Source organism: Cinclus cinclus, chromosome 8 (genome assembly GCF_963662255.1).
Source record: "Cinclus cinclus chromosome 8, bCinCin1.1, whole genome shotgun sequence".
Taxonomy (NCBI): domain Eukaryota; kingdom Metazoa; phylum Chordata; class Aves; order Passeriformes; family Cinclidae; genus Cinclus; species Cinclus cinclus.
This window is the reverse complement of record NC_085053.1, coordinates 19,655,195-19,680,081: the sequence shown is the minus strand read 5'-3', so window position 1 is coordinate 19,680,081 and position 24,887 is coordinate 19,655,195. Positions and strand designations below refer to the sequence as shown.

The 24,887-nt window shown below is 37.9% G+C and overlaps 1 protein-coding gene across 3 annotated transcripts in view; it reads left to right on the top strand.

Annotated features, from left to right (window-relative positions):
• ST6GALNAC3 (ST6 N-acetylgalactosaminide alpha-2,6-sialyltransferase 3) overlaps window positions 1-24,887 on the top strand; it is a 114,698-nt gene that overhangs the window by 43,598 nt on the left and 46,213 nt on the right. For 2 of the 3 annotated variants that reach the window (XM_062497602.1, XM_062497601.1), the window contains exon 3: window positions 1,916-2,325. In XM_062497602.1, the coding sequence (XP_062353586.1) occupies window positions 1,916-2,325 (410 nt within the window). Of the gene's footprint in view, window positions 1-385; window positions 400-1,915; window positions 2,326-24,887 lie in introns of those variants that run through there. The other variant, XM_062497603.1, reaches the window with a different exon arrangement.

The window sequence follows — 24,887 nt, the reverse complement described above, 5'->3', positions numbered from 1 at the left end:
AACTAAGGTGAAGAAATTAGACAATTCTTAATTTAAGAGAGCAGCTCCATTTTAATGGAGAAGGAAGAATTTAGTGAAAAAAGCAACTCTGAGCACGAGACAAATTTAAATGGAACCAGATTCTTACCAAATTGGCTTTTCCTATCTGGCAGTTTCATACTCAGCATTTGTTAGTTTGAAAGTTCACTCTGAAAGCTATAAATTAATCTACAGGGACTGTAACAATTCACTTCACGCTAGGATATGAGTTATGTGTGTGGATTTGTTTAGGTCACCCAGCCATGTCCTCATAATGTATCTTAGAGAGAATTTCTGTAAGTAAGCAGTAAACAGAAACACTGCTCTGTTCAGCTGCATCTCCTGGGATTTCATCCCTGCTGTCAGAGAGCCATGCAGGACAGCTCTCTAAAACTGTAACAGCTATACAAAATGCACGGTGTTCTGTAAAGGAAACATTGACAATGCTTTGTATTCAATCAGAAATCTTTAGCTACTGATGAAATGAGAAAAGAATGTTGTCCTGAACCAGCCTCAGAATGAAATCAAATAAATCACAATAGAGAAATCAAAGCTTTGAAATTGTGATGTTTACTGCACAAATCTTGCAGGATGCACCTTAATTCAGTACAATATTTGTCACCCAAAGATGAGATATTTTAGCTCTTACAGTTTGGTTCTCTTCAGATGTTTGTCTCTTGTCCTTGCATTATTCCCTCTTATCAAAGAATTTGTTTTTTTGTCAGCAATCACATCCTAGAGTTATAGTGGTCAAATGTACGCAGGCTATTCATCCACATCAACTAAAAGAGGTGTGATTTTTGAAGAGAAATAACCACAAGTCTGATCAGAAAAGCACCTAGCATCCTGTCAGAGTAAATGTCCAAAAGAATGTGAAGAGAGTTCTTCCTGAAAGATATTGAACTGAGGTCACTGGCTCCCTGTTTGTGAGCATGATAGAGGATCAAGTCTGTGACCATACAAAAAATTGTAGGTTATCTCCAACCTGGATGATCTTCTATAGGGGTTTTCTTTTGATGTATCTCGTTTTCATTTGATTTCTCTTTCTAATTGAACTCTTTATACAGTCCAATTTAAATAGGGGGCATTTCCTTTTAGTCTATACTTACAAAGGAGCAAAAAGACATTTACTCCTTATACTCTAACAAATGGAACATCAGATAGGTCCTTATATCTCTATTAGATTATTTTTTCGATTTTCAATTAATACTGAATTAATAGCACGCTAGAACATGGTCAGGAAATACTATCTTTGACTGTAGTTTTCTCAGGATTAAGTTCCTAGTTCAGGTGTCACCAGTCCGTTTGCCTCTCATTTTCCATGGATCATAATCACTCTCTGGAGAGAACAATATATTACTCTGTCCACATCTCCTTTCCACCTGCAGGATTTTGATACTATTAGATTGCTTTTTAGAGTTACATCTTACACTGAACTTCTGTGAGAAATTTGGGAACTATTCATTTAGACACAAACAGTTAATGCACAGTTGAACTTCCAGTATTACTTTTTCAGCAGGTGTTTTTTCTGTTGCTGACAATACCTTGTTAAAAGAGAAGTCACTGATCTAAATAGTGCTTTCTGCTGCTTCTTTATTTCCTTGTTTTGTAGTGAAAAGAGTAACATTTAGAGAAAAAAAAGGAATGGTTATTTGTATAGTTGACTTTGCAAGGTGGGAACAAAAGCCTATTTCACTGAAAAGGTTTGCATTCAGGGCTTTGTAGTGGTGGAGTTTTTGAGTAGCTCTGCCACATGGGGATTGTGGTTTTGTTTTTTAAAGAGAAGCATTGCTATCAATTTGTAGTACTGTACCTGTTTTTCTTTTAACTGAATTTTCAGTCTTCATGTTTTACAGAGGAAAGCTTGAAATACATCCTGTTGTTTCCTGTCTTCCAGCCTCTACAGCTTGACTGTGACCTCTGTGCCATTGTTTCAAACTCGGGACAGATGGCTGGCCAGAAGGTGGGCACCGAGATAGACAAGTCCTCCTGCATATGGAGGATGAACAATGCTCCCACAAAGGGCTATGAGGAAGATGTTGGGAAGAGGACAACTGTAAGAGTGGTCTCTCACACAAGTGTGCCTCTCCTGCTCAAGAATCCCGAGTACTTTTTCAAAGAAACCAACAATACTGTTTACGTGGTCTGGGGTCCTTTTCGAAACATGAGGAGGGATGGAAATGGCATTGTGTACAACATGCTGAGGAAAACTGTTGACAGCTACCCAACTGCCAAAATCTACGTGACAACGGAGAAGCGCATGAGTTACTGCGATGCCATATTTAAGAAGGAGACAGGGAAAGACCGGTAAGTCTTACACGTGAAGAACGATTATTATGTTTGACAAAAGATATGTGAGAAAGTCCATGTGGGATGTCAGCTACTAAATGAGTCCCCAGATATGTTTTTAATGGATTGTTATATGGGTTTGACTGCTATAAGCACTTGATGAGGCAGCAGCTAGGCCCCATTTACCCCACCTACGCTACCTTCTGTTCATTCCATTTCTGTTGGCTTGAATCCCAAAAATATTGGATGTCTTCCTGAAATGTTTTCAAAGCTGTGTGTTGTTTTCAGCTCAATTTACTATTGATTAAATTGACATTTTATTTGAAGAGGATAATCCTACACAAACAACGTTTCCAAATGCACAACCTCAGGATAATTCTGGATATTGCCTTTTCTTCTCTGTTGAGATGCACTGTAGCTTTTCTTCAAACACAGACCTTGGTGTTATGCATTATTTCTGTTTCCTGGTGAAAAAAAGTTATCAGAGATACTGAAATAGATTTAGGTTTTTACCAGTATTATGCTGAAATTCTATTTTCCATGCTTGATAATGGGCATTTATGCTACTCAGGTGGGACTGTAAGAGGTGAAAGTGTGAGGGCCACTGTTTGGACTGGCATGTTCAAAGCAGAAACTATATTTGTGGAATTAAGACCACAAATTTCAGGAATTTGTAACCAAGCTGCAAAAATTCAGGTCATCTGTGGTTTGGCATGGAAAAGCACCTGTCACACATACTCACTTGAGCTAACTAGGAAGGAGTTTCCAGATCACTGCTGTGCCTTAATATTAATTTTGAAATTTACGCATCATGAATTTGAGGTTGGGAAGGACTGCTGCTATTCTGACCAAATTAAAGACTTAGAAATTCACAAGCAACTTAACATAGTCTGAAATTTTGACTTAGATTTTGAAGCAGGAAAGCTTGTTGTCTCCAACTTGTTTCATTATGTTAGTAAACTGTGAGAACTTGGTGACAGTTGATTTTTCCTATTTTTCAAATTATTGGAACTTAAGGAGGAGCCTGCCCCTGTTCCCCAAGTGCTCATGTTGCTGCTGTGGTTCTGGAGTTGGAGGGAGCTCATATATGTCGTAAAGGAGTCAAGGTTACCATGGCTTCTTTAGTTTAACTGAACAAACTGATGAACAGGAGCTAATAAATATACAAGATCATTCTTCAAAAATGACCTTTAATAATCCAAGTCATCCTGTTTACATATTAATCAAGCTAAATGTGATCATGGGTACATTATTGCATTGCTGTACATAAATTTGTTTATATATATGAATCAGTCAGGTCACAACGACTTTACAATACTTCATCAAAATTCTTATTGTGAGATTAGACCTTGAAAAAATCTCCTCTTTTTCCTATGAAAATTAAAAAAAAATCTCATCATTCAATGTCAAAGTATCCCTCTCTCCAGCCTACTCCACTCCTCTTCAACAAATTATCACATCTCAAGTTTTTATAGTTACACAATTAACACAATACAAATGCTTCTTTTCATGCCAAAAGCAGATTGAATTTCTCTCAGTGCTTATAACAAAGTTCTTAAGCAGCCTGATGTCAAAGTTGCCCATGGTCTTTCTCCTTAAGTTTCACATTTCAACAGCAATACATTTTTACGAGCCTGTCTCAGGACCCATCACATTGTTTGTGCATGTGTGTCCCTTCGACCACTTCTCACAGTGGCAACCAGGTAACAGCCTTGTATCTACTGCAGCTTTCATTTTTAGTCCTACTTTTCCACATCAGATACTTACTGATATTTTAAACATCATCTGGTGCTTTTGTCAGCCCAAAACAAGCGGAACGGTTGATGCATCACCAGCCAGCGCCTTCTGAATCTCAAGAAAACATCTTGCAGTTCCCTACTAATCAGGGACTTCGGTTTGGAAACTGTTTCATTTTCTGTAACATCTTCAATTTGCAGGACCCGTCTTCTGTTTCTAGGCAGGGTCATGAGACTGTTAGAGGTATGTGGGATTTGTGGAAGCAGTAAATGGAGAGCGCAGGAGATTTGTGGGTGATGAAAATACTTTCGCATGTTGTGCCAGCTATTATAATGCTGAGACAGACTTGGGTTCCTCCGCCAAATATTCCTTCAGTTCCTCAGAGAAACATCAACCCTTGCTTGGAATATTAGATTGAACAGAGGTCTGGTTCGACATGTTTCCAGCAAAAAATTCTGGAAGGAAACCAATTTCAACTCATATTTTAAATTGTACTGAGTGGATTGAAACCACGTCTATTTTAGTTTAATCCTAAAATCCTGTCTTTCTGCACAGTGTATGCTGCTAATGCATAGTAAGATTGCAACAGATTTCTAGTCTGTCGAGCCTTTTAATGAGTTTTCTGTTTCTACTCTTTGATGTACAATCTTTTTAGGTAATTAGTGGGACTTTTCAGCAGTTTCATCCTTGTGATGCTCAAGTTTTTAAAGGCTATTGTGAGAAGCAGCTAACAGGTATGTGCTGCAGTCACTTCTCTGCTGAAGAAGAGCTCTGGTCCTGTAGTGATGACATGGGAGCTTTATCCCTGACTTCACTGGGTGCAGGTTCAAAACCCACAGGTTTGGTGTTGAGAAATGATTTATTACTGATGTGTGGAAGAAACAAGAATTGCCTCTAAGTAAATTCCAACAAACAGTGTTTTTTATTTTGCAATGCATTTTTTAATTCTACAGCAGTACAAAATACCCTCTAATATGGGCTATCCACACTGGGTAATTAACCTCGCATGAGTGTTAAGAATCTGGGGAACATATGTTCTTTCTGAGAGTCTTTGTTAGTGAAGCAGTCGAGTTCAAGGTGGTGAATGCTCATCCACTTTGAATAATTGTTGTACATAAATAATATTCATTACCAGACGTTCACAATTTTTCATTAATGCATTTTACTTGGTACTTCCCTAGAGGGAGCATAAAGCTGGCAGCTTCTTCCAGTACTTCAGTAATGTGCTGGTGTATTATATATATATTGACTCAAGTGAAAGGATTTGAAGAAATATTAGATAATTACTAAATGTGGCATCTTTGTATGTACCTCAGTCCAGATAAGTGGTTGTAAAGCCATCTATATCTTTGCCATGCAATACAAATATAATGCAATATGATATAATAACATTTAATTGGTAATAACAGAGAAAACTGTAATCTTCATTAAAGCAGCAAAGCTAATTCTGGTCTGATAAAGTGCACTGAGCATCCCTAAATAGGTTTTAATTAGCTGGCACCAAAGCTGCACCACCCTTAGGGAGGGTAAAATTAATGAAAACTAGCAGCAAATAGATCAGTGCTACTGGATGTTCTTGCCTTGGGTGAAGGTGATGAGAAAGAAAGGAGTGTCTTTTAAGGATCATTTAGAAAACAGTCTGCATTAGAAGTCACTTTCAACGAGCAATGCTAAAATAAATCTGTGCTCATGTCAGCAGAGCAGTGCAATGCTTCCTGGAGTGCAGGCTCCATTTGTGTTTATACTAAAAGCCTCTCAGTCTAACCCCTGAGCAGTGCCTGGGGGCTCAGCTGCACATCCCCTCTCGGGGCTGGCAGTGGGCTCAGACCACTCCTGTCCCACTGCACATGTGAGGCATTCAGCCCCAGCAAACAGCCAGTGCTGATGTGCTGGTACTGCCCAAAGAACAGCTTAACTGGGTGTTTGTAGTCACTCCTTTGGTGAGTTATACTGAGAAGAAAAATCTGCTGCTGAGCTCTGCTGAAGAAATATATCCTGAATTCCCAGTAAGAGGTGTGAGATGGTGTTCTGAAACCCAGCCAGTTTGGTAGACAGACAACTTTCCACATACACTCTCTTAACTCTGCCCTTCCCAATACCCAATCAGTTCAATTCAACAACATTTTTAAAGATTATTAGCTACACACACACGTCTTCAGGTGGCAGGTTCACGGAGCCACATTTGCAGTCAAATTACTGTTTCTGAAAGACTACTGTCAATATCTTGGACAGTTCTGAAGAAACAAAATTGCTTTTGTGCTTCTCTTGCAGAAGTTCTTAGTTTCCTCAGTTCATGCCAGATGGTGCTATATGTTACGTTGTGAGAAAGCTGTTTTATCATTCAAGGCAGAAAGATGAATCATTCTGATCGCTGACTTCTGCATCAAGATTCAAAATTTGGGGTTGTGTTCAAGCTGCCATTTTACTCAGTTCTGCTCACTAATTATTTATTACTTTGGTGATATATGAGATCTATATTATATCTCTGTCATTTAGTGCTAGCAAATTACATTCATCAAAATTTTGGATTGACACTGTTAAAACAACTGCAGTCATCACAGCTTCACCTCAGCTAATATGTGGTTTTTCATGTGTCTGACTAATCTACATGAAGCTATAGTCTAGTTAAAATGTCATTGAAATGAATACATGAAATTACATTCTCTGAGGTTCAAGTGGCTGCAAGTTGTATTGTTTGGTCATATTCTCTGTGAATTGAGGTAGTCAAGCTGTCAGTGTCCAGAATATCAGAGTTTTATGCTGTGTTTCTGGTTGTTGGCTTGAATTAAAATACTATAGTAATGATATTTTCATTTTTGAACTTTCTTCCATATATGTATTTCTCTATAAAAGTTATTTTCTCTATCAAAGTTATTCAGAGAAAATAGAAAAGATTAGTTACTGTTGCTTAAAATTTGCAGAAAGCAGTTTTTCATTGGGAAGTTGTGAACATTGACACTGAGTTTGGCTCAGAGAGATAAATTTTGGCACTTGGGTAGTAGGCCCCATCAGTACTTTGTATTGATGTGATTTTTCTAAAAAAATATAATTTCTGGAAGATGAGTAAAAGTTAATTTCATTTTGAATAGAAAATGAGCAGAGTTGGGGAATATCAATGTCTTTAAATTACAGAACTTTAGGAAGAAAAGGATGAATAAACTAATTCAGACCGACAGAGGAAATGTATAGTGCCTGTTGGAACATTTTTAAAGACAAAGATTAATTGTAGTTTATATTTTGTAATAGTCTTTATCATGATGATGTAATTGCTGCTGCTGCACCAATGAAGTCAGCAAAAAGTTCTCAGCTGCCTGTGGGCATCTCAGCAACCCCAAAAATAAGTGTTTGATACAGTGATCATTATTCAAGTATTTGACAGTGGATCTTTCTTGAACTATTACTTGGCACTTCCATTCTTTCTTTTTTAAAGTAATTCCTTCAAAAAATGCTAATGGTTTTGTCCATCTTAATTCATAAAAGGTTTAAGTAGTTTCATTGTCAGTCAAGACTGCTTTATTACCTGAAAAAACAAGGGTCTAAAGCATGAAACCTTAATGAAATAAATAGATTTTTCATTATAAAACACTTAAAGCCTCAGAATCTATTGCTATCTGTGGTCAATCACCAGATGGTTAACAACTGTTTGGGGGTTTATATCCAGTCTTCCATTTCCTGGTAAAACACCAGTTGTTCCTGAGTGTTCTACATTTATTCCCTGCAGCCCATTAGTAACTGCATTTATATTCTTTATGAAGATTTTCCTAATTAAGATGAACACTTTTCTCTATTAAGCAGATGGAACTCAATAGAAGAAGTCCATTCTTTATTAACATGCCAGTAAATGCTGCTGAAAGCACCAGCACTTCTGTTAAGAAACACGGCTCCTACTACATTACACTAATTACACAGTAAAGTGAAACTTTATTAAAAATATCAATAATAGCTATTATTTTGTGATAAAGCAGTGGCTGCATATAGATTGGTATGAGCTTAGAGACCTATTGATTCTGCAGTGGTTGCTGACTATAGCCATGGAGTTGTTTCTTTTTAATTAATGATTAAAGACAAGGAATATATAATCAGGATCTACAATATCATTATGCATTTTCACATGTTCATTGAATTTATCTGTCTATTTCTTCTAATTTTTCACATCTTCTCTGAGTGCCACTGGATCTGTTTTCTGCTCCTGATGAAATGCATGTTAAATCTTTATACAGTGTTTGGTATAGCCCTAATTATATGCACAGCATTTTCATCCTGTGCTTTAAATACTCTGCAGCCTTTATTGTTATGAGAGAATTGCTGATACCTCTCAGAAGGAACTGTGCATATGGATGGGATTCTGGAATTGATCCTTGAGGGTCCCTTCCAACTCAGCATATCCTGTGATTCTCACATCCCATGATCATCCACCTTTGGAAAGGATGATGTAAGTCAGTGACTCATGCTGGCAATCCTGGTAGCATCCTGAATTGCAGGGCTTCCAGTTTTGCTGCTGATGGTGAGGATATTTTATGGTTGCAAAGGAAAAATAGTATTGGAGACAAAAATTAGCAGAAGCATAGATTTGGAAGGAAGCCTTTGGTGTTCATCTTCCTTAGTTCAATGTTTTTCACTTTTCAGATCACAGTGTGTTAAATAGACCCTGATGTTCTTAAAGGAGCTTAAAATTTTGCAGGAATAGACATAATTTTTTAAAAATTTAAAAATTAAAAGAAAAAGAGATAATCTGTATTTTAAAATTCAGTCTTGCTCCCAGGTGAAGCAATTGTCTTGAAAAGCACGGAATGATTACCATTGAAGTCTATACTTATTACCAGTTGTCACATGGCAATTCTTTTCTAAGAGACATTAAACAGATTAGAAGACAAATGTAATGTTGCTATTGCTGAAGTGTGATACCTGTTTTTTACTGGTAACTCTGGGATTTGTAATGGAAGCTCCCTAAAGAGCTCTGAGCTGAATTTACAGTGCTAAGTAAAAAAAAAAAAAAAAAAAAAAAAACAAAACAAAAAAAAACTGCAATCAAACTGCATGAGATGCACTGGGAGGTTTGTGCTACAGAGCCGCTCGCTGCTCTAATGAGGATAGCAAGTTTAGGAGACAGGAAATGACTCTACAATAATTTCTTGCTTTGGATAGAGAAGAATTTCTGTGCATCTGTCCACCCACTAGCTAGTCAAATTTATTAGAAACCACTTTTATAAGAAAAGGTGTATGAGAACTCTCATACGTATCTCACAGAATGATATTTAGAAAAGATTGTCATCTCAAAGCTTTGTACAAGAAAATAACACAGCAAAAGAAAATCTATTTGAAAGTAGAAAAAGTTTAACCTGAACTTATGGTTGAGTATTTTATCTTAACGTGTAGAAAGATTAGTAAACAAATTCTGCATGGAAAGTTTAATAAGTAAGAAATCAAGCCTCTGTGAGACCACACAGACATAGATAGGAGGAAAACTAAGGGGAAATGGGAATTTTTGTGACTCATTATATTAATTTAGAACTCATTGTTAACTAGGTGCTTGCTTCTGCATATCTTCAATATGCATTTTTACCCAGGTGAAAACAAAGCAGATGTTCTATATTTTTATATTTTTTTTTCTGTGTCTGTTTTCCTACATAAAGAATTTAGGCTGCAATTTCAGAACACTGAAACTGTTCAAATATATGGATCTATAGCACATGCCTTTGAAGGTGGCTCAGGATTCACAGCAATGCTTCTCAGGGAACCTGATGTGATATTGGGATATACTACAACCTGTGTTTTGAAAATAATCACTCCTACACAGTTCCTGTGATACTCAACTTCTCTGAGCTTTTAACTCTGAGGCAACTCTGCATTTAAATTGTATCATGCACAAGAGAAACATGTACAATTTTTCTCAGAGAATCACATCTTCAGCAGGTTTTGGAACTTTCAACATTCTGAGAAAACACAAGTGGGGATTTATTATGAATATTCAGTCTTGTCTTCAAACAATCTTGTCTTCAAGAAAAGTTTGTGTGAAGTCTTAGGTATTGACCAACATGGGGCTTTAGTTGCGTGTCAAGGGAAATAATTTTTTACACAGATGTTCAAAGATTCAGCCACTCTATTTTCAAGACTTTGAAAGAGTTCCTGGAAGTGGGAGCATTCAGTACAGTTGGGAGTACTTAGCAGAGACACCACTCATCTGAGAATCTGAGCAGCCCTATCTGCTGCATTTAGAACTCAGTAAACATGCAATTGCAGTAGAAGAAAATGTTTTAAACTGCTCATATTTGTTCTTTACAAGTTTCTTTTTGGTATCCCATCCTTGTATTTGGAGACTTCTTTTTCTTTGTTTTTATTTTTAAGATCAAGTTGTCCCAGCATGCATATCCTCTCTGCTCTAGTCCTACAGGTTACAGAAAGGAGGCATAAACTCCCTGTCTAATAACATTCTCTACATGATTCATTAAAACTTTCAAAGCACAGGATTTTCTTCAAAGCTTTAAAAATTATTGCAGATAATGTCACTAGTTTCGAAAAAGTCAGAGAAAGGAAAGAAAGGATTAGCAGATGAAATTCTAAAAAACAAACAGCATGCATTTATCTTAACAATAAAAACAAAGATAAATGTCAGAAACATGTGCTATGTGTTCAATTTGCTCTCCGTATGTTTCAGAGTTTTTCTTGAATAAATTAATTAGATTTTCTAGTACTCTTGTCTCCAAAAAATGTCCTAAACATTTTCCATGAGAGCATTTCTGAAAAATGTTGCAGGTATCACTTAAGTCTCAAAATGTCTTTGTGGGGCAAAGGATATTTGTCCTCTTTTTACAGCTTGAGTTTTCTGAGAGAAAAGGTCACTTGGGGATATCAGAAGCTATTGCTGTGCAGAAATTCATGCCCATAGGGCATTTTGAACATTGTATGCTTACCATGAAGGCATTTCAATCTCATACAGTCCTAATTTGGGTTGGAATGATCTGGAAGTGCAGTATGGAACACATTTCTGCTGCTCTATAACCTGTTTTCAACCAAACATGGTAATGTTACAGCATTCCCATCTATATGAAATTAGTGGAGGTCTCTTGACATTTTACAATCAATCAAAACACTAGGGAAAAAAAACAATCTGAAGAGTATGTGCAAAGCAGTATTCCTCTAAAAGAAGATTTTTAGTTTCGTTTTTTTCAAGTATTATTTCATATATTATTTCATATATTCTCTGTCCATGCATTTCAGCATTCTTTGCACACATTTCTAGTCCTTTAGGAAATGTGACTAGTGTTGGTCATGTGTAGCTTTTTCTTTCATCAAGGGAGAATTGAGTCTTTGCCCAAGCTCAGTGGTTGTGGATTTTTGCTCGCTCTGTTTGTGCTGCTCTGGTTTTATATAAGTGATGACACTGTTGAAATATATTTCATGTTTGGAGCAGAAGCAAGCAGTGGTCCTTAACTCCTTGGGGCAAATTTCATGCTCTTAAATTGCCTTTACCTTCCCTTCCAAGAATGCAGTGTTCAGGAGAGTTGGATTTCACTTCACTGTACAGAATGTGCCAGGGACTCTTGGCTGCAGTGACATCCTGGAGCCTTCACACTCCTAGAGATATTTTGAGTCTTGCTCATGGAGTGCCTCTTGGGTATGAAACTTCATTTAACTTTATAGGGGACATCCCCGGGGTATCCTCAAGCTTTATGTACTGCTCAGATCTGTCTAATCACTTCCTGCCAAGCTACACTGCTTTGCTTGGTTAGAAGGAAGGCAATGAATGGAGGAGTAGTTAAAACCAGTTGGGTGTTTATCAGTGGGAAATGTAGGATTTCAGGCACTATTTCTGGATTTGGTTTAGGATAGTACTTTGTAGTGATGCATTGAAGGAAGGCTTATTCCAATTTCCTTTCCAAGCTCCTAATTTTGGATCCCTTGGTGGTTTTCCTTAATTTTTGAAATAATAACCACTGGTGTCATATAAATTTGACCAGTTTCAGGCTAGCACAAGCAAGAGAAGCTTCACATGTTTTCCTTAATTTTCAGTTTGCATTCCAGGCCTGAGACTGGCATGTAATCGAAACATTTTCTTCATTATAACTTTACATTTTTCCTTGAGGCTGTCATACTGATTTCAAAACCACGGTCATCATTACGCTGGTCTTTGTGGGTAGATTATAATACAAAGTTTCAAAATAATTGCCCACTAATATGAGAGGTGGATGTATAGTATTCTATTGCTTGTAATGCAACCATTAAAACAACAATTATGCGATAATGAAAGGACTCATTATGCTTTAGTTTATCTTTGCATAAAGTTAATAGCTAATGAAAACAGGAAAGATTATATCTAATTACATTTTACAATACTTTTGCTCTTCCCATTAAGAGAACACTTTGCACAGAATTGTAGATTGGCATGCCTCACTGTCTTTGTCCACTCTCTGTGCGCTTCAAATTACAGGCGTTTTAAGACCAATGGCTGCATGTTCTTTTTTATCAAATGGTACACATATTCTTTAAAAAGAATGTTTCTGAAACTAAGTTATCAGAGGGAGTCAAATTTGCAACATGACTGTGCTGAATAGAAATTTTTAAATAAATTTAGTTTCTTCAGGTCTGAAGTGTTAGGAAAATGAAGGCAGCTTGACACTGAGTCAGTCAGTAGAATACAGTTCCTCTTTGGGTGAATGAGAAGTATCAAATGGGTACATTACCCACCATCTGTGGCAATTTTGATTCAGTACTGTCTACAAGGCATTGTCAGGCAGGTGAGCAAGTTGCTTTCCTATTGTATCCAGGGGTGGAACACGCAAGAACAAATAGCAAAACAGGGCTTTGGCATGGATAGAGAAATCTCTCATTTTGTGTATTAGGATACTAAGCTCTGAGTGAAGAGTGTTTAATTCTGGAATGCATAGGTAGAGCTCCCAAATTATCTTAATGGCAAGAAGACTAATTAGGATTAAGACATTTTGGTGTTTTTATATACATAAAATATAAATATATACATATACAAATACCGATCATACTATACTGGTTTTTAAAGATGCAGCAAGATTGTCTTCCACTTTTCAACATTTTGCATATTTTATAAATATAATGATTTATTTGAATGTTACCTTTAAATGCCAAAGTCATGGAGGTGGGAGTTATATAATCTAATCCATTTCACTCCAAAACAGAATTAAGAGATATGAATTAAGCAATTACAAATTAACTCAGCATTAAAAGTATTATTGTATTGGTTTTACTAGGTATTAGATGAAATTACATCAATGGAAAATGTCTTTGGTCTAATTGCATGTTATTTAATTAATTAATGTTCCAGAGAGCTAAAGGATGGGTTGAGTTTGTGAGCCACAGTGTATGGCCCAGTTCAGAGCCCAGTTACTGTCTGAGGGTCCATTTGGATGCCCGGACAGCTCAGTACATACTAAGACACACATTTTCTGTTAGTCTGGAGGCCTGGTCCCAAGTAATTCCTGAAGCATTTCAACTTTCAAGTCTTCTCTTACAGCTATCTCAAACTCTTCCATTTGGTTTAGCTAACTGTAATCACAACCTGTAATGTTGTCCATGTGTTTGGTCGCAAACTCTTTCTTCTCCATGCTTCTCCTACACTTTCTCGTTCTGATCAGGATTTGTTGATATTGGAAGGGACCTCTGGAGATCATCCAGTCCAACTCCCTTGTCAAGGCAGGGTCACCAGAGCAGGTTATACTACGACGCGCCCAGGTCCATTTGGAATGTCTCCAGCGATGGAGAATCCACGACTTCCCTGGGCAGCTGTTCCAGTGCTCTGCCACCCTCAGTGTAAAGAAGTCCTTCCTCGTGTTAACATGAAACTGCTTTTGCCTTAGTTTATGGCCATTGCTCCTTCCTCTGTCCTGTTGCTGGGCTCCACTGAAAAGAGTCCAGCACAGTCCTCTTGGACCCGGCTTCGAGATATTTATATGCATTAAGGAGATCTCCTCTCAGTGTGCTCTCGTTCAGACTAAACAGACCCAGCTCCCACAGTCTCTCCTCACAAGAGAGATGCTCCAGACTCCTCATCATCTTTGTGGCCTCTGCTGGACCTTCTGTACTAGCTCCTCATCTTTCTTATCCTGAGGAGCCCAGAACTGGACACAGTATCCAGATGTGGCCAGATCAGGGCTAAGAAGAGGGGGAGGATCACTTCCCTCAAACTGCTGGCCACACTCTTGCCAATGGGATAGTTGTTACTATATTACATATTTCTTGCTTTTCTTGAAATATTTTTTCCCTCTCTGACATTTTTAAGGATATTTTGGACATTTTTTCCTCTTTTATTTCCTGCCACATTGTTTGTGTCATCTATATAGCTTTCTTCTTTCAGCCTTTTGTGCTTTTATTGTGAAACATATTGCCTCTAACACACCTCCTCTTTTTGACAGAATCTGTTTTAAAACAGCTCACAGCCTTGCAAGGTATCTGATGAAGAGCAGCTTTTCCCTTTGTGCCCTTGCCCTTGCCCTTGTCCTTGTGATTCCTCATTCACTTGAATCCTGGTGCAGAGCACCTGAAAATCTGCCGGTCCAGAGCTGCAGATCTCAACTCAGTACAACCAGTTCTTGAAACAAAAACAAAATATCACAGTGGGGTGTAGAAGCTGTGCATGATTATTTATTGATGATTGTTGGTTACAGGAATTAAAACAGCAGGGAGCTCAGATTTTGATCAGAAACCAAGTGATTTTTCTGTACACTTTTTATTGTAAAATGTGAACAAAATATAAACCCATTGTGCTCCTGCTGATAATGCTAAGCCCTGGCCTGAGCTGCTGTATGAACAGTGCGTGTTCCCTGTCACACAGGTATGTAACTGTATATGTGAGCATTGATTGAGGCTTGAAGCTGTTGCAAGGCAGTTTTTATATATGTGAGTAGAGGGAGCTTTCACAATTGCTTTGTGTCATCTCTCTAGTGTGCCAGCCACCCAGCACAGTGTGATCTCCAAGTGAAAAGCAGAGGGATCTGGGGCTGGGCAGCCTTTCTGTGGGCTCCTAGCACAGGGGTATCCACACTGAGACACAATTCATGTGCTGGCAGTGAGCAGAGTGCATGTGCTTTGCTTTTTGTAAGAACTTTTCTATTTTAACAGCACAAGATAGCCAGCCTGGCAGTGACTTTTAGCTCTAGAGTTTTAATTTATTTGCTTTTAGTTTCTGTAACATCACCAACTGCTAAGGGAATTGATGCTTAATACATTTATAAATAAGTAAAACTAAAGTATAAATAAATTATGTCTGGTTTATTAGTCCAGGTGTTTTCAGCATTGCTGAAAGTGATTTGATGAGAGCCACCAGCACTAGCAGTGGAAAAAAAACTTGATTTCACAGTGATTATTATCGTTATAATAAACCATAATTGAAAGATTACAAAATTGATTCTTTTAAAAATTAATGTGGCAAGAGTGAGCAGGCTCTGTGGCATTCAGATTTCTGTAAGTGTTACTTGGAAGGAAAGTGGCTTATTTTATTTCCTGGCAGAAAACTGCTGATTTTCAAACAATCACATTAGAGAAAACAGTCCCAGAGGGTTACAGGAGGCAACAGACCTGTGTCATTATGCTTTACCCTTTCCTGATGGGTTCGGAGAAGAGCCAGAAACAAAAGAAAGTTACATTCATTATTGAGAGAGCCTTGGGAAAATCTGTTTGGCCAAGCAATTTTGCATGAAACGAGTGAGGAAATATTTGACTGCAAAGAACATAAACTCCTTCCATCAATATGCAATTTTCTGGATCCATTTGTCCAAGTGATTATTAAGAGCAGTTTCTAAATTTGCAGTGCTTTACAACTTCAAAGGGCTGTGAAAGCATCACCTAGTTAAATGGATGGAAGTTTTTTTTTTTTTTAATAATAAATAAAATAAAGACCAAAGTCAGTTGCAAGACAGTTTAAAGTGCAAAGTATTGAAAACAGCAGGAAACCTGAGGACCTGCAATAGCAATCATCTGCTCCAATCAGGAACATGGAAACCACAATTTTGTCTTTGATGATTTCCTGTAAATATGCCCTTTGAGGACAGATTGCCCTGCCCAGTCTTGTGGAAAATGCTCAGAGTTACAGCTCTTCTCACTGCAACATATGGATCTCAGCAAGCTCTGCTTCTCCATTTCCGAAGTCATTCTTCAGAAGGAAAAGTCTGAGCAAAAATGTAATGCTGCAGAAATGCTGGTTAGCATCCTTCAAGCCTGGTCAGCCTGACTGGAAAACATCTTTCTGAGTTGTTGTTTTTCTTCTTGGCCAGTTTCTTCAGCAAGGTCTGCCCAGTTTTCCAGATCAGTTATCCTAGTGGAAATGGTTTTATTGATGTTTTCATTCACTTCAGAATGCCTTGTGTTTCCCTAGGACACTGAAGCATAAATACTTTCCCCCCGATATGTGGCAGTGTGTGCTGAGGGCTGGGGAAGGTACATTTGGGTGTATCTGAGTGCCCCCAGCGTCACTCTCTCCAAAGGATCCCACCTGCAGTGTGACAGCACAGTCAGGGTGGCTGTTCAGCGTGCTGGGCTGACTATGCAGATGGGGGGGTCTAGTCTTTCTTTCTTGCCGCCTCTCTGTGGCATTTCACTCCTGATGTTGTGTTACTGGGTCTGAACTCCTGGAATCTAGGCTGCAACCAGCAGTGTCACATCTTGGTAGCTTGGGGTTTCCAGTCAGTGCCATATCTCACATTTATGACATAGACATCAAAGAAGCTCAAGAAGTTGAGGTTAGATGTGGCTTATTGTTTCCCATAACATGCTATTCCATTTTAAAGCTGATGTTTATGCACCATTTCAGATTGCCCAGATAGTTTGCAGTCTCTGAAGAAGTCTTCTATGCTTGAATTTACAGTAGACATATAATCTACTACATTTGGTATGTATGCTTTTCCTTGATGACAACCTCCTAGTGGCCCTATGTAATGTTTTATTAAATAGAGGGACAGTTCCCAAGCCCATCTTTCTTCCAAAGATTGAAGTCAGTGTTAAGTTTCATTAATATTATTTAGCATTTCTTAGTGTATATCATCCACAGACCTTAAGCCACTGCAGGACGTTAAATCAGCTTTAATTTTCCCATTTTCCTGATTGTAAAACTCATGCAGGGAGTCATTTGTCAAGTTGCATAGAGGTATCATCCTGTAAGTCTGTGGCTATGAAAATACCCTTCAGCCAGGGTTCCCAGTTGTCTCTGATGCACTACCCTGACATTCAGAAGGCACAAGTGTAAGTTCATGCTTCACTGGGAGGGAGTTTTGGGTGACCAAGTGATGACCAAGCACATTTTTATAGTCAGAAAAAATTAACTGGGACTTCTTAAAAGAATTCACTAGAAATTATATGTTTCCAAATTTTGTATGACTAGACCCAACACTTGTGTCTTGGCCTCTGTGCAAAGATAGGCTTATATTGCTCAGCAGATCCTTGTTTAAAGGTAACACTTTGCAGGAGGGCGGGGTGATCATTAGATTTGGGAAGGAATGTTACAAGACGTGTTGAAGCACTCCATATTCAAGAAGTTGCTTTCCTGCCATTTCCCAGCAGTTAACATTGCCCATCAAAGAAAATTGCTGAATAGCTCTGCTACATCATTCTTCATTTGCATTAGAAATGGCTCTAAGCAATAACAGGATTACAGCCAAAAAGTGCCAGCACTTTATCATTCATTTATTTGATTTAATATATAGAGGTACCTATTTGAAACAGCATTTACTTTTCTTGAGCTCATCATAAAACCCACTCTGAATGGAAGTGTTTAAGGTAATGACGACTCCAATTAATTCTCTTAGAACAGCATGACTGGAATCAGATACACTACTTCTCTTTTCATTAGACATTTCTGAGCTGCTATGAGTGATCTTATAGCATGAAAGGAAAGAAATTAGCTGTATAAATCCCCGTGTAAATAATCCACAAAATGCTGTTATTCTCCTTACTCAACCTGGTGAACCATAAACTCGGAAGCCTTTGTGGTGGTGTCCAGATGGCATTAATCAAACCTGATGCAAACTTTTTGTTTTAAAAAAGGCAGAGAAGCCATACACTTGCTGTGTGCTGCGTATTGCTCTTCACCTGCACTGTGAATTGAGCAGTGTTACAGCTTTCTCAGCCAGCCATTACCACCTTCTTCCCCTCTTCTCACTGCCACCAAATCCCTGTAAATCCAAGCCTGGCCTGAATAGCAGATCTCTAATCTGTTTTTCAACATGCACATCCCCCACCAAAGTCAGGAGGTCAGACATTGTGCTGCACTTTTGTTCACAGACAGGATTGATACATGGGATGCTGCATCAGGAACTCTCTTCTAAGCCAGAAACATGTTTCAATTCATTCTAGGAAATTTGAGAGCTGGCAGCTAAGGTTTGCCAGTGTTTTATTTCTGTTTACATTTCTTGATCATCAGTAACAACTGTTTATTATCAATGGACATAACACAGATATAGAGAAAAACATTTTCCAAAGCGCTTCCCAGACCAAATAGCCTGTACTGCATCTGAAAATGAAACAATTCCCTGAGTAATTTAGGCATCTTGACTTTTTTTTTCCAACCAAAGTATCTGAAATTCCCATTTTCTTCTGAAAGCAGAACTGGAAACACTACTGTAGTATGTTTACATTAGTTGAAGAAGCAGAGATTTTCTGGTAACATTTGTCTAAATTTCTTGTACTGTTCTTCCTAAGCATAATTATGAAGTTCTGCATCATTGCTGGTGTCGCATGTGTCTTAGCATTATAACATGGTGATAGTAGTGGTAAGTAAAAGAAAGGAGTGGGTGGGAAGACAACATGATAGAGAATCTCAGTGAAGAATTTTCTGAGAAAATACTGTTTAAAGTCAGAGTTAACAAGTGCATGCTTTACTACTGAGTACCAAACCTATTGGTTCCAAATTAAAGGTTCACTGGAAAGTTTTATCTGCTGTGCCTAATCTGCAGTAATTGATTCTTCTAATTCCTAGAGGAGCCTTCTCCACTTAAAGTACAATTGTACTCCACATTACCTTAAAATGTTACAGTTGAAGAAGTTGTATCAGCCTAGCACTGAGCAGCACCAAGTGGGCTGCAGGTGCAAGGAGAAACTTTATGATTTTTCACTTTTTTTTTTTGTTTTTTGCCCTTTGAATGCTAAACAGTTGGATCAGCAGCCATTCCCACCCTGTATTTCACACAGGCTTTCATTTCTTACATGTCTGTGCCTGGCAACAGAAGAGGAGAATTCAAAATGTTATGGTGTGTTTTCATTCAGACTGGCTTATGGGCTGGGTTTTCTTTTCTGCTTTCTCCTCTGATTCTAAAAAAATCACCTGTAATCACATGTAATATCAAGGCTAATAGAACATCCTGCTCTGCATTATTGTTTGAATAAATTTTCAGGAGAAAGATAGAATTCTGCTGAACCATTACCTTATCTATCAAGGGAAAATGTATTTATAAGACACTGTGTGGAAGATTATATGAAGATAAGTTGTATTTTATCATGTGATCTGAACCATTATGGATTATAGAAGTACTGGCTTTCCAGAAGCAGTTTTTAACATTTTTAGTGGCGATAAATGTAGTCATCAGTTCTACAAAAGTCTGGCTGTAACTAAAAACTGTGTGTATCTGTATTTGTAATGACTGTCTTGATAGTTTCACATATCAGTTCAATAAAACATCTTCTACTCAGGGGAGGCATTTGGGCAGGAATATCTCATGACATCCTTGCCATTCCCATTACCATCACTACACACTCAGAGTAATATATGTTTTAAAAATTGATTGAGTGTGTATTTACAACATAGATCATAGGACATGTTTTTTTAATGGTGAGAAACTCCCAATGAAGCATTCTGTGATCTGTAGCATTGATTTGGGTTCTTTGATTTTAATGCTACAGAATACAGTCATAAAACTTTCAGACCCTTAATGTCATAGAGTGCAGCTTCTTGACACAGAATCGTAATGTAAAAGGCAATAGTTACTGCAGGTAAGAGCTGATGAAAACCAAAGGCTTGCATTAAGCATAGCTAACTAAATGAAATTGAATTCGTAACACATTAAATATAAAATCTGGAGAAGTGTATTGAAGTAGCATAAGTCTGAGATGAAAAATCTCTAATGCAGGTAGACTTTCAGTGGTCCACTTTGGAAGTGTGGAGGATAAGCATTTGGTTTAGTGGGTTTACTCACCTCCCTTCAGGCAGTTTTCAGTAAGCATCTCTAAAAAGTATTTTTCTGAAAGAGCCATCTAAAGAGACGTGAAGCAAATTTTCCACCCCTTCTCAGTTGACTAAAGATGATCTAGATGTGTCACCTAGACATTTAGCTCTTGGTTAGCAAAGGAAGGTAAATAGTGGTTAAATATCTTGTTATACATTGTATTATCTGATAGGTATTTGCTATTGTACTTAGTCCAAGGTTTTGGTAAAGGTATGACAGAGGTGATTTATTCTTATCATAGCAGAAAGTTCAAATGCTTTGTCATACTCTTTTCAGTCTGGTTGCCATCCTGGTTCTTAAGAATTTCAAGTTTCTAACAACATAAAACTAGGTCTGAAATTTAATTCCACCCTAGGTCAGAGGTAAAAGGTAACAGGGAAAAATGAGTGAGAGAGGTACCAAAAAAGAAGTTTTGCCAGATAGCAAGTGTTGGAATAGCTGTGAGTATTTTCTCATAAATTTTCATAGATGTTATGGTGAACAATATCGAGAAGCTTTTAATTGTTACACAGAAGTCCTGCAACCATTCCAAGGTGTATTAGAGTTCACTTGGATATAGAAAAGTCTTGACATTTCTCAGTGCAGTGAGATTACTGTCCAAAGTTATCTGGAATCCTTCCAGTGCAAAAATTGAGTTTAGAAAAGGCTGTAATTGCTTTGTTCTAGTTCTGTATGACTAAACTCAGATGGAACAGTCAAGACAACAGAACTGTGGACTTAAGTGTGTGAATGTGGTTGGCAGTTTTAGTTGACTGCCTTTTCTTATGAATTTCATTCCTCCCATTGGCACATTAACACTTGGTCTTCTAAGTTCTTAGAACATTGTTTGGACACAGACTGTTTTTCACTAAATTTTAATGTTCGTTTATAAGAGGAGGTGGAAAAGCTAATTGTGGGAATGCCTTTTCTTTCTTACAGGTGTCTGCACTGAGAGGTGTTTGTTTAGGTATACATAATGTAAGCTTTTAGCACGCCAGTAGATTGGTAATTTGGCAGTATTGGTGAAAACAGAGCTTACTTTCTGTGTGGCACTCTCTCCTGGCATTGTAATCTCACCCACTGGGACATGCAGAGCTGCAGCTGGGTCAGACTTGCCCATGGGCTGTGTGACTCTGCTGAACACTTAACTTTGTTACCTGGTTCCCCATGAGATGAGGCATAAAGGGCAGAGCAGTGAACTCAGTGGAGGAAATGATAGAAGAGAAACTCTTTTTGCAAAGGAATAAGATACCTTAAACTGATGCTGGACTGTATTTACAGTGCCTGTTCAGACTTATGTCTCTGTGACTAACCTTTTGTGACACCTGCCATCCAGGAATAAATCACTTTCCCCATCGATTGTGAGCAGATTTTAGTTCTGGATGTTAGTGTTCCAAATGTTTTCAGCTGTTAACAAGAGTGCTCCCACTGGCCAGGCTGGGGCCTCAGGGAAGGCAGCAAATCCTTGTGAGGTTGCTGCCTTGGGCCCCACATCCCCCATCCCCTCACCAGGCAGAGCCAGTGCTGGGGTGTAGCAGCCAAGGGGAGGACAGCTGCCCCACACTGGCAGGGGATGCTTGGATCTCCATCACCTTCCCAAGCTTTGCAGAGCCAGGTGCTGCCACAGTGGTAGGATACTTGAATGGAGAGGATCCAGCTCTGGCAGGCTGTTCTTCATTGTTCCAGCTGTTCACAGCTGCTCTATGGCTGATTGAAAAGGCATTTACTCCCCTCATGTGAATAACCTTGAGGGATCAGAAAGTCAGTTGTGCAAAGCACCTACAGTCAGTGCCAGGTCTGTGTCTGGGAGCCAGTGCAAAAGCAACTGACTTTAGAAGAGCTTTTTGATGGTGGTTTAGGGACTGACTGGTGGTTACAGCAACTCAGGAGAATTTATTGCTAGTGAGAGAATTTCTTGCTAGAGAGAGAGGTGCAGAGGCTACTTAGCACACAACTATTGGTATTTTAAAGCTCTCTTTGCACCTCCTCTTCAGAGCAATACTGAGCATAGTCCCCTGTAGTTTCCAGTCTGTTAGTTCATCTGTGAATGAAGCAAATGTTACATTAATTGTAGTTTATTAGTTCCATCTGGTGCCAGGGTGGGGAATGGAGACCCTTTCTTACCTTACAAAACATTATATACTTTTCCTCCCAAGCTGCTCTACTAAATAATAGTTAGAGCCTGAGGCTAACTAAATGTAAAGCTTTGGAATTGTTTCTCCACTGGTCCTCCCATAGATACATGCTTGGCTCCTAGATCTGGCTGCTGTCTGAAGAAATTAAGACCAACAGTATTTTAGTTAAATCAGTAGTATGCCATATGCAAGGCCAGAGATGCTCTGTGTGATACCCACAAAATTTGGTACCTGTCTGCTTTTTTTTGTTCCCTTTAATCGATAAAAATACGATTTCACTCTAGTTCAAAGGAAATTGAATTTTCACATAGCAGGGGAAAACAAATACCCTCCAGCATTGCTATCAGTGAATTGGGGCACCAGATGTCTTTTAAACGGGTCCAGCATATTGTCTCTCCATTTCCAAGACACTCTTTTATGCTTCTATTTATTGTAGGCAATTATGCTTTGACCCAAAGACATAATCCTAGTGGAATTAAAAATCATGTGACCGCTTTTTATAAAAAAGCTGAGTCTGATTTTATGAAAAAGAAATGAAGAGAATCAATCTAGTGGGAAATTAGACAGTAGTATTTGATGACTGTAAAAGTATTTATTTATAACAGCTAATCTTGGTGGAAATGAAGAAATAAGAAATAATTAACTTTACTATTTATAAAAGAGTCTCTTTTATCCACTGTGTAATGCAGTCACCTCCAGGATGAAATGCAATGTTTGCTAAAGAGCATACAGACATTTAAGAGAGAAAGAAGAGAGCAAATGTGTGTTTGACAGTGGGGAAAATGTAGCATGGAAGGAAAACATTTGTATGAAAATGTTGCCCCTTTTAGATGAAGACGTACTTTTAACTGGTTCTCATAATTATTCAAACTGGAACTTGGTCATAAAAGTAGAATGTTTCTGGCCTTGCAAAATGCACTCTGACATTTTTAATAGCTTCCATAGATAAAAAAGCACTTATTATACAGTAAAAAAGAACAGTTACTCTCAGAAAGATAAAGGATTTAATTTTCCTTTCACAAAGACTGGTTTTACAGATGATGTCACTGGAATTATTGCAGACTTAGAGCAAGTGTGGGAGAAATCAGAATGATCACTCCAGCAGCACTGGGACAGAGGTAAGAGGGATGCTCACTGAATTAACAGCTCTTTTCATAAGTCCAGAGAATGAAGGAGTAACAAAGAGGCTCCCTGGTTTTTGATGAATTCCTGACCGTGTGCAGTGTATCCTGGAGCTCCAGTTAAACCTTTATATACCTCAGGAGAGAAAGAGAATGAATGATACGGTAAAGCGCGCTTTGCCAAACAAACTAGAAAGATCCATGGGATTGCTGCACTGTTACAAGTGTCAGCACACAATTAGGAGTCAGTTGATACATACAAAAATGTTTTACTGAGCTTGAGTAAAATTTACAGTTTTAACAGGAGACCTATTGAAATGTACCACACCATCTGAGATACATGCGCTCAAAAATTCTACTGCTCATGCTTGCTAAACTTAAATGAAATATATGCTATTTTACATATAACTATTGCCCGCAAATCAATCCAATCAATTCAGCCAGTAATATCTAACTTACATGCTGACTGAAAGTCAGAGGGACACTCAGTCTTCATAAATGGAAAAAAGGCAGCTGAGTGATTTTAGTATCCTAGTATTGTTGATTAAATGTGTGAAGCTAACTAAGAAAATAATCTGCAGGGAGAGATGTTGTGGTAGTGGTCATGTTGTGTCATTGATTTGTATTAAATGCTAGGGAGGAGAGAGAGACAACTTTGAAGATTTGCTTTTCATTATGGTATGAATTGATGTTCAGCTACTAAAATGAAATAGGTTTGCATAAGAGTTATGACTGTCAAAAACCATTTGGAATTTCATTCTATGCAGAGAAATTAAAATTTTGAGTGATTATGTGAAATACTCTCCTGAGGCAAGATTATAGAACCACATGTTTCCCTTGTTACTGGACTTTTTAGATTAGGTGAAATTCTTACTGTTTGTTTTATCTGATCTCAAATGCTTTTTCAGTGGCTTGCTGAATTAATATTGTATTAAATTCAAGAAACTATGGTGATGGAACAGTATGCTTCAGTATCTGACTGCATACAAAAATATTGAAAGCTATAGGTCATACAACTAATGCAATTTTAACCATCTGGGTGTATACATACAAGAAATATTTATTCTAGTTCCTAAAAACAGTGTAATTGAGTAGATTGGGCAGATACACCATTAATTACATGCTTCAGTACAGTCTGATCTGATATCAGGAGCAGAACACTCAAAATTCAGAATCTCTTGACATATTTCATTCATTTCAATAACAATCAACCACTCAAACCACTCAGTTTTGAAGGAAATAATGATACTGGAAAAGCACTGAGTTTTACAGTATGCTTTCAACATCCTGAGTTCAATTAAAATGGAAGAATATATTCTGAAATTACAAGACTTGTCCTTTGTACAAGAATCTGCAGATGAATGTGTATGATTCCCATTGGCATAAATTTCCCAGATCAGATTACCTAAACTTTGAAAAGCAGAACAATT